This window comes from Charadrius vociferus, unplaced genomic scaffold (assembly GCF_000708025.1).
Source record: "Charadrius vociferus isolate BGI_N301 unplaced genomic scaffold, ASM70802v2 scaffold50, whole genome shotgun sequence".
NCBI classification, from domain to species: Eukaryota; Metazoa; Chordata; class Aves; order Charadriiformes; family Charadriidae; genus Charadrius; species Charadrius vociferus.
In genome coordinates, this window is record NW_009646445.1 from 226,772 (window position 1) to 240,198 (window position 13,427).

Here is a 13,427-nt window from a genome sequence, read left to right on the forward strand (position 1 = left end):
GGCGGGGGGGCGCTGAGTCAGCGGGCAGGGCCGGGCCGGGGGGCGCCGGGCCGGGTCAGGGGCCGGGCTGGGCCGGGGGCGCTGACGAGCTGGGCCCGGTGTCTCCCGCAGGGAGCTCCTCGCCCACAGCCATGAGCGGCTGCCGCGTCTTCATCGGGAGGCTGAACCCGGCCGCCAGGGAGAAGGATGTGGAGAGGTTCTTCAAGGGATACGGCCGCATCCGGGACATCGACCTGAAGAGGGGGTTTGGGTTTGTGGTGAGTGCGCCCCTCCGCAGGGCTCTGCGGTCCCTGTCCGTTTGGTGGTCACTCGGATCTCACCCGCGTTTGGTGTGCTCAAAGCTGCTTTTAACGATAATGCCGTTAACGTGCTCAGCTAAGTATACCGTGTGGCAAATAAGCGTTTGTTAATTTCGGGAAGTTGTCATTTATTTTTACTTTTATGTTTTTGCTGTGGTGATTTTGCAGGAATTTGAGGATCCAAGGGATGCAGATGATGCTGTCTATGAATTGGATGGAAAAGAGCTTTGCAGTGAGAGGTGAGGTACCCTATTTTGTGAAAATAGAAGCTGGAACATCTAAAATAGGAAGCAATTAAATTTTAACTTGCATTGTGTTATCAGTACTGTTTAAACGATTTTGTGCAGGTTTTTGTTTTTCCTGTAACTGTGAAGGAATATGTAAGAAGAAAAATGTAAAAATGTATGGTTTTCCATTTCTTTTTCTGTTTCTTTTTCCAGGGTTACAATTGAGCATGCAAGAGCACGCTCTAGGGGTAGAGGCAGAGGGAGATACTCTGACCGTTTTAGTAGCCGTCGTCCACGTAGTGACAGGAGGTACGTATAGCTTTGAACTGACATAGTTTAAAAGAGAATACTGTGGACTCATCTGATCCAAGAACTTGAGCTAGAATGATATATTAAGAGGCATTATTTGCCTTTTTAGTAAATTGTTTGATGTGGCAGTAGGATAGTGAGGATTACAAAACTTCTCAGACATGCTTGTTGTCTTTATGCTGCCCCCCCAAGTACTTAATGCTTGTCGTAGATTACTTGGGGCATTCCATAGTTAAATTGTAGTAGTTATGGTGATGTGCTGATACCGGTTATTGGTATAACCTTCATTAATATTAATGTGTGGTTATATTTTAATTACTAATAGAAGTCTCAATTGTTTGTTTCCAAACAGAAATGCTCCACCTGTAAGAACAGAAAATCGCCTCATAGTAGAAAATTTGTCTTCCCGAGTCAGCTGGCAGGTTTGTTGAAACACGATTAACTATTTTGACTTCATTTAATGGGTATGTAATGTAATTATTTTGTAAAATAATTAATTAATTATTAAATATAATTTATTTAAAATGTTTATGTAATTAATGTAATTTAAATAATGTAATTTAAATATTTTCAATGAAAATTAGTTAATTTTAATTTATTATAATAATAATAAATGTATATGTTTGAGGATATATATTTATTTTTTTTCTTGTTTTTTAAATCCATTTTAACCACATATTAAACCCTTTATTTGCCAGCCTATCTGTGTCGTTGGCCTTATGACGAGGAGTGCCTGTGGGTTATCCTAATCGTTCTGTCTTGGTCACTCTTGGTTGGGCCTGGTTGACTTTCCAGTCAGCTCCTACAATGTCACTTGGCCACCTCTAGATCTGTGTTTGCCGGTCTAGACGTAATCGATGCACTCCTTAAAGTGCCACATTGCAACGATCCCAGAGCGTTAACGAGATCTGATTCCTAAGTTGAGAGCTGTTCTTCCTGTAACGCTTCCGAATAACGAGGTCCTGGTCGAAAAGAGTTGAAAGATACGAAATTAGGTGGTCGTTGGAATCCTGATCGCAGTAAAGTGGTCCTTGGTAACATCAAGCATAGAGAATGTCTGGATCCATCAGTAGTCTCCTAATAAGGGAGGGCAGTGCGATTAATGGCTTCCATCGACTGGGTAGTGTTCGTCAAGTGGGTGGTGAAGAGCCAGTCGGGCATATATCATGACGGTATCTCCGGTCGCTTAATGCAGTTTGCTGCTTGGCTAGCCTAGGGAAATGTTAATAAAGGTAAAGTAAACTATATTTTTAATGACCTATGGGGCACAAAATAATTGGTGTTATGTAAATGTAATTCTGTATGCATATTAGACTCTTAATATAAATGGAGCCTAAAATAGTACAAAAATATATGGGTAGTATTTCACACTCAGTCCAGTATATATATACAAATGTACTTTTTAATTTCTTTCTCTCTCTCTCTCTCTTTCTCTCTCTTTCTTATTTAATCTATATAATCTGTGTAGACTAATATTTTCCTTAATGTTAAGATAGATTATTAGCATTTTGCTTAAAGCAATATGCTTTTTTTCATTTATTTCGTGCCCTGATATAGATAATTCAGTTTTGATAGAATACAAGTATGGCAATTGCCATGTTTGTAATTTATCTAACATCTTCTCTTTCAGTAGTCATAAGTTTCTTTTGTTTGTTTTTAAGTATTTTTGTATAGATAAGTATTAATTTCACTTCTTTGCATAACATAACTGGTCTTGTGTTAGGATCTCAAAGACTTCATGAGACAAGCTGGGGAAGTAACCTTTGCGGATGCACACAGACCTAAGTTAAATGAAGGGTAAGCCTCTAAAATTATCTCTTGAAAACTGTAGAGTAATATTTGTATGTATAATATTTGGGGAGGGAGGCTGGCTACCTGGAGTGCTCAGCAGCTGTTCATGGTTTAATTTAGCCGCCCTTTGAAAAGGCATTCTCTGGTATTTGGGGTGGGGGGTTCTTTGTGCTTGAGTTATGACAAGGAATGATCTGCACTGAGCAGTGTGAGGGTTTTTTGAGTTTTTTTTTTTTTTCCTCGTTCCACCCCCCACCCCCCCCGAGTATGTTTTGCTCTATCGTCAAAAATACAACTTGTAATAGGGAGCTCTGTGTTACGGTTTTTGTTTTGTTCTGTTTGTTTTTTTTTTTTTTCTGTAGGGTGGTTGAATTCGCCTCTTACAGTGATTTAAAGAATGCTATTGACAAGCTTTCTGGTAAAGAAATTAATGGAAGGAAAATCAAACTAATCGAAGGCAGCAAAAGGCACAGGTATGGATTTCTATTCTCTTAAATAATGCTCCACTAAGAAAGCTTTAAAGTCAGTGACCAGGCAGCCGAACTGGAGACCAGTGGATTGCCTGGTTATTAGTCCAGGAGCAGGTCACGGTCTCATAGCAGAAGCTCATCCAGGTCTCGTAGCCGTTCCCGTTCCCGCAGCCGCAAGTCTTACAGCAGGTCAAGGAGCGGGAGCCGTAGCAAGTCTCGATCAGTTAGTAGATCTCCAATGCCACAGAAAAGCCAGAAACGCGGTTCTTCCAGTAGATCTAAATCCCCGTCATCTGTGGATCGGCAGAGGTCTAGATCAAGGTCCAGATCTGTTGACAGTGGCAACTGAACTATGAGTAACTTGCCCTGGGGGCCCTTTTTTAAACCATACTTGCTAAAACTTGTGGTAAGTATGTGACTTTCTGTGGGGAAGGGTTTGGATGGGGAGGGGGGAGGGATGGGGGAACTTTGTAGATGTGGACCATGGTGGGAAGGGTTATTGACTAATTGTATTAAATGTTTTTTGATAACCCTTTTCTTGCTCACATTTTTTTGTGACTGTCTGAAGTGTATAGTTTGTGTATATTTCGTAGAGCTCTTTATAACTAAAGCCGACAAATTTTTTTCTACTCCAAAAAAGTCACCTGAACACTTAATTCCCAGTATATTGAACTGTGAATAGCAGTTCAGAACACTAGTTTAATATCACAAATTAAACTAATAGCTTTAGGCATCTAAGAGCTCTACATGTGCTGTACATAAAGCTTTATTTCAGAGGGTATTTTTTTGTGCTTTTGAACCGTTGTTTCAGTTATAGGTCAGCAGATTAAGTGCTGGTCAGTACTGGTAATAAAACTTTATTTTAAAAGCTTTTCATTTAATATGACTTGCACTACACCAAGAAAATGCCCATTTCACTGCCCTGTGGTAATAATATTCTATAAAGCACCCTAATTCTTGATACTTAAGAATTAAATAGCTAAAATAAAGTATAAAGAAACATATCTCTGCTTCTAGTGTGTTCTTACTGTTAATAAAGTGTTTGTGACTGCGCCTCATGTTATTGGACAGTGTTAAAGTGTTTCCTAAAGATGGGTCCACAGCAAAGCTATGGTTGAATGCTTTGGGTGTGGGGGAGTACTTGGTTCTTTTTAATTATGTCATGCTATGTCCTTGGACATCTGGATAATCTGAAATAAGAACCTGGATAATAAGGGGAATCATGCTGTCATAGCTCATAGCAGAAAGGGGAATGGACAAATCATGTAGGTTTTTATCACTGTTCGGATAATAAGCATGGATATAAAAGTTGGATGTAGTTGGCATACTTCATTAGTGTGTTTGTGCACGTGTGTGTGAGAGGACGTTGAGGTGTGGATAAAGCATTTTTATAGGCATAAGTCCTCATTCTGGAGAAAGAGGAGGAATTTTTAAGTTGGTGGGCAGGAGCACTGCAGCCTGCGTTTTCGTGTTTTGCCTTACAGGGGCAGCAACCCTCTGCAATCCCTGTGTTTCTCAAACCCTCATCCAGGTTGCAAGAGAGAGCTTTAGAATTTAATTTAAAAAATCATGTGTTTTTTCTTAAAGTGCTTTACAAAGCTGCTCCGGTAACGCCCCAAAACCTTTAAAAAGATCTCTGGAGCCTAGGCTGGGCTTTGGATGAGGGCCTGGGGAACACAAGGTGCTTCTGTCCAGAGCAAGGTCTGGCCTTGGGGGAGGTGAGTGGTTTGGTGTCTCTGCAGCATCTGCTGCCGTTTCTCCATACTGTTGCACGGTTCTCGTAAATGTGTTCCAAGCTAACGAACAAGAACGAGCTTTTGTGCCTTGGGAATCTGTCCGTTCAGGTGGCACTGCATCATACTGGGAGCAGGCAGTGAGAGGTGGTGGGATTGATAGGCAGTTAATTGGATTATTACTAGTCAGCTTTGGGGAGTGGGAGGCTTCCTTCTCAGAGGTCTGTAGTTCAGACGCTGGATCACCTTCAGAGGGGTGGGGGAAGGCGCTAACCTCTAGGGGTAAAGGCAGCGTTGACGCTCCTCAGGGTGTAAGGTGAGCTGTGTTATCTCAAGTCAGTTGATCCCACTTACCTGAATGATTATGGTGTCTGTGTTCGAGTGGGACTTGTCTCCAAGAGGAACCCGGGTGGCTGAAGGCTTCCGATGATTGGAAAGGGGTGGGAGTTCAGACACTTCCCTCCCTCAGGCTGAATATGCAGTACCACCTCCTCTATAAATCACTGCTCTGAATTCTGTTTCTAAACCACACCACTTGCCTTGCAAGCGGCGTGACTAGATTTCTGCATTGTATTAGGGGAGCTGGCTGGTGTGACCACAAGTGTTCAGTTTAAAACAAACTCCCAGGCACTGCACCCTGCAGGGTTACATTGACCTCTGGCCAGAAATGATTCTGCGCTTACGAAGCTGAGGTTCTCGGTACGAGCCTGTTTATTCTTAGTTGAGATGGAATACTTCAGGTTACAATGCATATTTAGCCCATGGGAGGTGGTGATGCCAATCTTCCCCTGTACTCATATTTGTAGCGTGACAGGAGCTGGATGGTGCCCTGAAGGGGTGGTGCATTTTGTTCACTGACTCCTACAAAGCCGGGCACATTGAAGGCTCACGTGTTTTCAGAGGTACAGCTTGGTGGACCCAAACTTGATGTGCTGAGGCAGTTTGCATAGCCGTGCTCTGTTTTTGTGGCACCTGCTGCGTGGAGAGCAGCGGTGCACCACACGCTGCAGGGGTTTTGGAGAGCCGGAGGGACCGGCAGCCTGTGGGCTGTTCCACTGCACGCTGGGTCTTGGTGGCTCCCGCACTGAGAAGCGTTCACACCTCATTTTTGGGTCTGTGTTAAGAGAAACAACATTAATCTTCAGCGTTGTCTTTGAGAGCTGCTTTCAGTGTGTGCCAGCGGGACAGTTACAGGTGAGTGAAATTAAAATACAGGAACTGATGCGGGCAGCGATTTGCTTATGTGCAAAAGTGGGGACCGTTGCTTGCGAGGGTGGCCCTAAGCTGTCCCAAAGGGTTGTCATGATGGCTTGGTAGTCCCTGTAAGTCTCCCTCATGGGTGGGCAGGGGAGAGGCTTAGTCTGGAGCAAGGTCTTTGGGAAATAAGGGTGAGGGTGGGGGCAGCTCCGTGGGGATCCCTTTGTCTTAGCCTAAAATTGAGGATACAAACTAAAGTCTCACACGGAACCGCTGGGGACCTGTAAGGCGGCTGCAGAAGGTGGAGCTCGGAGGGGTTGTGATAGTGGCTGCTGCGGAATCTGTCTGCATTGCATTGCTGGTTTCCCGCTGTTCCTGCAGGGTCTTGATGCTGATTTCATTTCTTGAGCGGTAACGGTGTCCACAGCTGCGCAGGTCAGTTTTCCCGCAGCTGAAGAAAAAGAAAAACGTACTGAGAACAGGCAGTTCTGAACCCGGGTTGTGGAAATACTGTGACACGGCTACAATCGGCCTTGCTGGGCCACTTAAAGCAAAAGGAAGGAAATTGGAAGTCCTGTAAAAATATTTAAGCCGTTTTGTTTCCAGTCATTTGTGAACGGAAACAAGCGTTTGTGGCCGGGAAAGCCACCCTTTCTATGGTAGCTTTGCAAACACCTGTATGGCTGTTCCCAGTATCAACTGCTTTGCACTGCAGGCACAGCTGGGGGTCCAAATTGAGGGGGTTCCCCCCCCCCCCAAAAACTGTCATCCTTCAGCTATAGCAATAAGATAGGGTAAAGTGCTCCTGCAGCAGCTGCTTCTCTGTCCCAAGGGACTGGAGAAAGTTGGTGTGGAAGCATCAGAGGGATGAGTGGTGGAGGATCTCATTCAGCAGTGCGTTCTCCAGCCATCTTTGCAGATGCCTGGCTGAGCTTCGGCATTGTGGACCTGTTGAAGTTGAAGAGTCTACTTTGCATCTATACCACTACTGTATGTATATTTTAATTAAGCTTGAATCTATTTATGTGCTTGTCTAGCAAAAGATCCACGTTTCCTTCCTTCAGCTGCAGTACTTGGTAGTTCTGTCCTCCCCCCCGCCCCTCCAAAGTGACACTCTGGTGAACCACAACAGTTTACAGTGAAGCTGGAATTTGTTGCATTAAAGAATATCTGACGTTCTCCTGTAGTTTTGGGGGGGGGAGGGCGGTATGTCTGACTGTTCTTTGCCATGTCCTCCGTGCAAATCACAGCTTTTGCGGGACACCCATCCTAGTTTAGGCACGGGACTCTGAAAACCTCCGAGCACTGCTAATACAGATAGTATAAAACACTGTGCTGATGCAAGAAGTCATAATTTCTAATGTGTTCAGTTACCTATGAATTTTTGACTGTGACTTGTATTTAATGCATTTGGTATGGTAACCGAGTTAAAGGGCGATCCGATTCTGCCCCGAGAAAGCAGAAATTCATTGGTAATTATATGTAAACATATGTGTTTTAGGTTGGAAGGGGTAGGACATGCAGGAGCAAAGCTGCACTTGCCGTCTGGTTTCTTAATTCTGTCATGGATCCTAAAGACCAGGATGAGGAGAAGTCCTTCTCCAAGCTGGAAAAGCAAGTAGAGCAGTGGGAAGAAGTACAAGGGGCCAATGATTTCTGGGGCGAAGGCGACCTTGAGGATAGTCGAGCAAAGCTGTACGTTCTGGCAGCCAGTTTCCACGCACACCGTCCGCCTGCACCTGAAGGGGGAAAAGTTAAACAGGTGACAGATTTAATCCGCTTTTTAAACAATTTAAAAAGAAGCTGGCCCACCTTGCTGTAGCAATGCTTCTTGCATTTGCCTGTGCTAAAAGCTGATTTATGAGGAGCAAATATTGGTGTCCATCCCTAGAAGGTTTTGCCTCGTGTTCCCTTTGCAACATGCAGAGATGGATCGCGCTATAAATGTGGACTTTGTGCTTAGTGGTGTTTGGAGACCTTGTGTGCTGCTCTGTGCGCTGCACCTCCCCGCAGGGAAGGAATCTGCTTCCAAGGTGAAAAGAGGAGTCCAAGGTGCGACGGTAAAAAATAGCGAGGATTAGTGGGCTTCCTACCTAGAGTAGATAGGATGAGAAAGGGAAGGAGTGGGTTTTACAGGCAAGGTTTCCATCCTGAATTCCTGGGGTTTTGGCTGAATGCACGGACTAGTTTGGGATAGTTATGAGCTGAGGAACAGTTGTGTCACTTGGGGTTTGGTCTCTGTTCATATTCCCTAATTCTTTGTTGTTCTTTGGTGCTATTCCTTCTCTTCTTCTACCAGCTTCGTTAATGAGGGCAGAGGCTGGTAATGTATGCTTAGCAGGTCACTAGTGACCTCAGGTCAAACCCATCCATCTGCTTGTTCAGTGAACCTGCATAATGGCATGGGGGTTGGAACTAAGTGATCTTCTAGGTCCCTTCCAATCTAAACCATTCTGTGGTAATGGACCTCCACCCCTTCTGTAGACATCAGGTACCTGTATCAAAATCTACTCCGTCTGCTCCTCCCCTCTCCGTTGAGCCGAGCAGAGGTTGAACTCATTTCTCTTCCCAGTCAAGGTGTGGGAGTCCTGACTTGGGAGCAGCTTGCAGTGGGTCTGCTCGTACTCCTGCGGCCCATCTTGGGAGACTGCAATCAGTGGTTATTTTACAAAAGTACATCTGTGTTGAGACCCATGTTTTCACCATGACTCCATAGAGCTGTCATACCTCTCTGTTCTTCTGGTGATAGAGAGTGAGGGGAGGGGGGAGCAGAGGAACATACCGGTCATTAAGCTTGAAGACTGCAGAGAGAACATAGCCCAACAGGAATCCAATGAAAGGCATCAAGGCAGAAGATCCCAGGAGGGATGGTGAGAAGACCACCGTGATACCGTTTCCCACACTGGCCACAGACAGAACGATTATTGCAGCAGATGACAGTAGAAGTACAACCATCCCTGCCTAAAACAAAAGTGGACAAGACGTGGACACGAGAGAAACCCCCAGCAAAATTTGCCTTCACTGTTGGAAGCAGCTGTGCCCAGTTCCCTGTCCACCACATATCTAAGTATATAATGAGAATGCATAAGAGCTTTTCATGGACATAAATGTTACAAGTAATCAACAAGAGACCATCTGAGGTATTTTCTACAGACACCTTAAACAACCAGGTACCTTTCTGGTCTATATGCAAAATGACTTGTGCTTGTTCCACCAGCCACTTGTTTCTCAGATATTGGTATGTGTCTCTCTGTCCAGGTCCCTTTGTGGGTCTGGTCCACTCCAAACAGGTGGGGAGGAAACCACTGTACTGACAGGCAGATCCTGCCTACAGCAGGCCTGGAAGGTGGTGGCTGCATTTTCAGATTGTCTCTTTGGTATCTGGTGATGCAGCAGATGAAGCAGCTAGAGATCTTTGGGAGGCTGAACACACAGCTTTCCCACCTGTCTCTCCACTTTGGAGCCCAATTTGGATGGAGGTCCCCAGGTGTTTTTTAAAAGCAAGTCTCCACCTCGTCCTCTTTCGTAGAGAAGATAAATGGAAAAGTGGTGTTAGCAGAAAGGAACACAACCCAAGGGTCATCTGGGCTGGTGTAGGTCACCTACTCATGCTACGTTTTTAAAGCTTCTTCTGAAACAGTCCAGTCATTACTGCCCTGTGCTGGGTAAAGGAAACTTTGAAGAGCTCTGGTCCTTCTGCATCTGGTCTAGCCTGACTCCTGGGTTCCCATGCTTCTTAGAGGTTAGCGATTCCTAATGTCATTTTATCAGGTCTGTTATTGAGTCTTAGTACCCAGTTCTTGGTCCCAGTTTCTCTGAGATGAAGCCTTAGGGAAAAAAAAAAGGGAAAGAAACTATGAAAAACTGGGTTACAAAGTTGTTAACATCTGTCTGGTTACTGCTAGTAGAGCTCTTAGGATAAACAATGGTGTAGTTGGTTGTCCGGATTTCCCTTTTGCTGTTTAAATGCCTGATGTACAAAGGAGGCAGGGAGATGATTCCAGGCATAAGCAGGTGCTTAGTGATCTAGTGACTTCCGCCGGATAGACATCTCGTTGATGTAAGCGGCAACTTTGTGATGTGATTTTTGCCCTGTGCTAGACCTCAGAGAACAGTGGGGTGGGGGTTTTTTGTTTGTTTTTGTTTTGAAGTTGTGAGTTTGGGGTTTAGTGTTGTGTTTTGTTGTGTTTTTGTTTTCTAAATCTGGGGTCTGCTTTAGTTACAGCAGTAGTTGGGGGCAGTGCCTATGAGACTCATTAGTGCTGCTCCTAGCAAAAGAAAATGAAGCTAAAACTGAAGCCAACAAAGAAAAGCAGGGTAGGAAGTTGCCTACACAATGTCGTTTGTCTGGAAAAGGTGGAGGACTTCTCTTTGGGCAAATATGTTAATGATTAAAGTGGTGAAGTGGATGTCTTGAGTTCCATCCTCAACCCTTTCATTGATTTGTAGCACACCTTAAAGAAGTTAATATTTCTGGGCCTCTATTTTTGAAAACTTCCTTGAGGCCCTTGGTTGAAAGGCAGCTAGCACACAATATTTCTTACCTTGATGATAAAGCCAGTGTACTGTGGTTTCTTCTCATTCAAGATGATACCGGTGGCACAGGGGATTAGCATTAGGACCAGGGACGTGATGATTCCTTTGTAAGGTACCTTGCCCTCCAAATCCCCCTCGTATAGTCCTTGTGAGTAAAGGTACAGCAGCAGAGGCATTAGTCCAATTGCGAGGACCGTTGAGCATGTGGTCATTACGATGCTGAGGTGAAGAAAGGATCCTTCAGTAGAAGAATGATGCTTCTTGTATGGAATACATTCATTTTTCTTACTAATCTGGACACATGGCTTTAATATAAGACTTTAGCATGCTCTTTCCCAACCTGTCACTGAGGCTTCCCCATCGCTATCAGGTTGTATAAGGATGTGGTATGAACAGAGAGGCGGGAAGATTACTCAAGTTCTATACAAGCTCAGAAAAACCCCTCGTTACGGGTACAGCTCACACTTCAGAAATTCACAACTGACAGAGAAAGTAATACTTGATATATTCCCCCCGGATCTTGTTTTATCACCAGGCTTTGTTGGTTTGTGGGGTTCTGCTAGTTAAATGTTTCTCACTGATGCAGCCTCTCCAGAACTATATGCTGTTATATGGATAGGTATAGCGTATATATGCTATAGGTACTGCTGTGTGGAGACGAAAAACCGTTCCTGCACTCACCTCATGAAGAGCAGCATGCCATACGCTTCAGAGAAAGGTACAAAATCCCATTTGATTGTAAAACTGGGACAAATCGATTCATTGAGCAATACGGGTGCTATAAAAATATTCTAGATTTAGTGTTTCAGTCTTTGTCCAGCTTCTTGGGGATTGCTAACTGTTGATTAAGCTAGCTGCTGACCCAGTCATACCACTAGATTGGCCTGGGCAGTGAACACGCACTCAGCTTGCCTTACCTGAGGTTCACATCCCCTCTCAGTGCCAGGCTGAAGATGTTGGAGAGATTTCCCCCTGGGCAGCAGCCACAGACGAGGATGGCCAGGGATTCTGTAGCGCCCAGCTGGAAGAGTTTGCCCAACACGAATGCTGTCAAGGGCATGACGCCGTACTGAGCCATTACAGCAATTGCCACGCCTTTGGGTTTCCTGAGGTGAGTTGTGATCTTGGCTATCTCCATCGTACACCCCAGAGATACCATGATGACGAAGAGGACCACAATAAGGACCGCGCTCAGGGCTTTGTCCGTGGCCTGTTGGCCGAATGCAAATGGTGGCGCCACACTGGTCAAGGAGGTGCTCTGCGTGTGACCTGGGCTCCAAAGCTCCGGGTTCTCAGAGGCCCCCATGGTCTCGTTCAGCCTGCTGAAGAGTTTAGTGGTCCCTTCTTCTGTAAGTAGCTGGGAAGGTGAGGAAGAAATTGACTCAGAAATACAAATAACATCCAATTAATGAAAGGAAAACATGAGCTCTTTTTCAGGCCACCTCTCTTATCATTTAGCAGTTGTTGAAAGAGAAATCCATGCTTTGAGCAACCAGCTGTGAACCCCGTTCCCTTCAGTAATGCATTGTGCAGTTTGGTGTAGCTTCTGCTCTGGTCCCCCAGCTCTTCCAGCATCTGCTCTCACCATGAGAATGCGGGCATAGCTGGGGAGAGTGAGAGGGAGGCTTGTTCAAAACTGGTGAGGATGGACACTTCATACAAGGGAAAATGAACCAGAAGAACTCTCGTCCACAAGACACTGCCAAGGTCAACACTTAAAAACATGATGCACCCACAGTATTTTATTTTTAACAAGGGTTATAAAATGTTTATGCTGCTGGCCATAAATCAATCTCTCGATAGGAGGGCTAGGAAGAAACTTTCTCCATGGATGAGAAGTTTCTCTAGCAAACTCTTAGGGGCCTTCATGTCTCTTTTCCTGCAAAATATTGTTCCCTTCTTGGTGTTGAGAGGAGGATTTGCATGGCAGGAGCCTCAACCGACCTCTGCAGTGCAAAGCCGTGCTTGCTGGAGCGCAGCACTGTTGCTTCCAGGACCTGAGGTACCCTGCACCATCATCCAGCCAGTGGTGTAGGCATCACCTGAGCTCTCCAAGCCAAGGCAAATAGGTAGCTCTTACCCAGCCTGGACTGGTGCCTGCCCAGTGCTTTCAGCACAAGCACGCAGAGCTCTAGTGTGCAGGGAAAGGGGAGCTGGGCGGCTGGTGCTCGGGTGGGAAGGGGGACTGGAGAGGTGGCTGGCAAGGATTGTTTCTCCAGCTGCTGCAGAGGCGATATCTGTCCATCCCCCTGCTGCTCCTTGTGCCCTGGCTCTACAGGGGACACGCTTCTCCCGCATCTGCCATGCTGGGGAACAGCACATTGCCTGACCCGTACCAAGGTGCCACGCTCCCTGATCCATCTGCAGGTTTTGTCTTCGCTTATGGAGCAAATCGATCTGAGCCAACCCCTAGGTCAGGCATAGGATGCCAGAAACGTGCAGAGCTGAACACATTCAACTATAGCAAAGCGAATGCCCCTTACCTCACATGCCTATAGGAGACTTCGGTGAGGTTACTTGCTGCTCCATCCCTTCCTTGCCAAGCTTGGTCCTTCAGTCTTCTGCTTCAAGAAAATCTTTCCCGCTTGGAAAAATCTTGTTCTCTGCTTGCAGAATATAGAGCCTTTTAGAAAGGGGAGTTATTATATGGTGGTTGTGCTTACAGGACTGCTGTCTTTTTCTCTCTGGTGGGGGATTTTAACCAGGGAGGTTTGCTGCAATATGGCCAGGCTCTAATCCCTTTGCTGAAGGGTATTATAAGGCTGCAGTAACGTGTCCATCGCCCCTATTCATCTGGGAGCTCAGCGGGCTCAGCCTCTCCAGCCCCATTGCTCTGGAAACACTGCTGGCGGCAAGCCGGAATGT

General features: G+C 45.5%; 2 protein-coding genes across 3 annotated transcripts; one reads left to right on the plus strand and one right to left on the minus strand.

The window, feature by feature from the left end:
- The first annotated feature begins 6 nt into the window (after nt 1–6).
- Nucleotides 7–4,098, plus strand: SRSF5 (serine/arginine-rich splicing factor 5). Of its 2 annotated transcripts, none has more exons than XM_009882088.1 (7): nt 7–257; nt 468–538; nt 740–835; nt 1,188–1,257; nt 2,559–2,632; nt 2,989–3,099; nt 3,199–4,098. In XM_009882088.1, the coding sequence occupies exons 1-7, from the start codon at nt 132–134 to the stop codon at nt 3,443–3,445; spliced, it is 795 nt and encodes a 264-aa protein (XP_009880390.1). In that variant the 5' UTR covers nt 7–131; the 3' UTR covers nt 3,446–4,098. The 2 variants fall into 2 exon arrangements, with proteins under 2 accessions (XP_009880390.1, XP_009880398.1); XM_009882096.1 differs by having other exon boundaries at nt 3,205–4,098.
- A 2,180-nt stretch (nt 4,099–6,278) lies between these two features.
- SLC10A1 (solute carrier family 10 (sodium/bile acid cotransporter), member 1) lies at nt 6,279–11,868 on the minus strand. The gene is made up of 5 exons (XM_009882448.1): nt 11,480–11,868; nt 10,571–10,781; nt 8,809–8,987; nt 7,565–7,765; nt 6,279–6,477 (listed from the first exon to the last, which is right to left on the minus strand). Exons 1-5 carry the CDS (start codon nt 11,866–11,868, stop codon nt 6,279–6,281), a joined length of 1,179 nt encoding a protein of 392 aa, XP_009880750.1.
- Nucleotides 11,869–13,427: the final 1,559 nt, after the last annotated feature.

What these genes read in the sequence shown, in the direction of transcription:
- SRSF5 (XM_009882088.1), top strand. Translation starts at nt 132, where the DNA reads ATGAGCGGCTGCCGCGTCTTCATCGGGAGGCTGAACCCGGCCGCCAGG. An exon ending in AAAGAGCTTTGCAGTGAGAG is followed by an intron (nt 539 to 739) that starts GTGAGGTACCCT and finishes TTCTTTTTCCAG; the next exon opens with GGTTACAATTGAGCATGCAA. An exon ending in GAAGGCAGCAAAAGGCACAG is followed by an intron (nt 3,100 to 3,198) that starts GTATGGATTTCT and finishes GCCTGGTTATTA; the next exon opens with GTCCAGGAGCAGGTCACGGT.
- SLC10A1 (XM_009882448.1), bottom strand. Translation starts at nt 11,868, where the DNA reads ATGGGGGCCTCTGAGAACCCGGAGCTTTGGAGCCCAGGTCACACGCAG. An exon ending in GTCTTCAAGCTTAATGACCG is followed by an intron (nt 7,766 to 8,808) that starts GTATGTTCCTCT and finishes TTCCCCCTTCAG; the next exon opens with GTGCAGGCGGACGGTGTGCG. An exon ending in ATTAAGAAACCAGACGGCAA is followed by an intron (nt 6,478 to 7,564) that starts GTGCAGCTTTGC and finishes CTTTTTCTTCAG; the next exon opens with CTGCGGGAAAACTGACCTGC.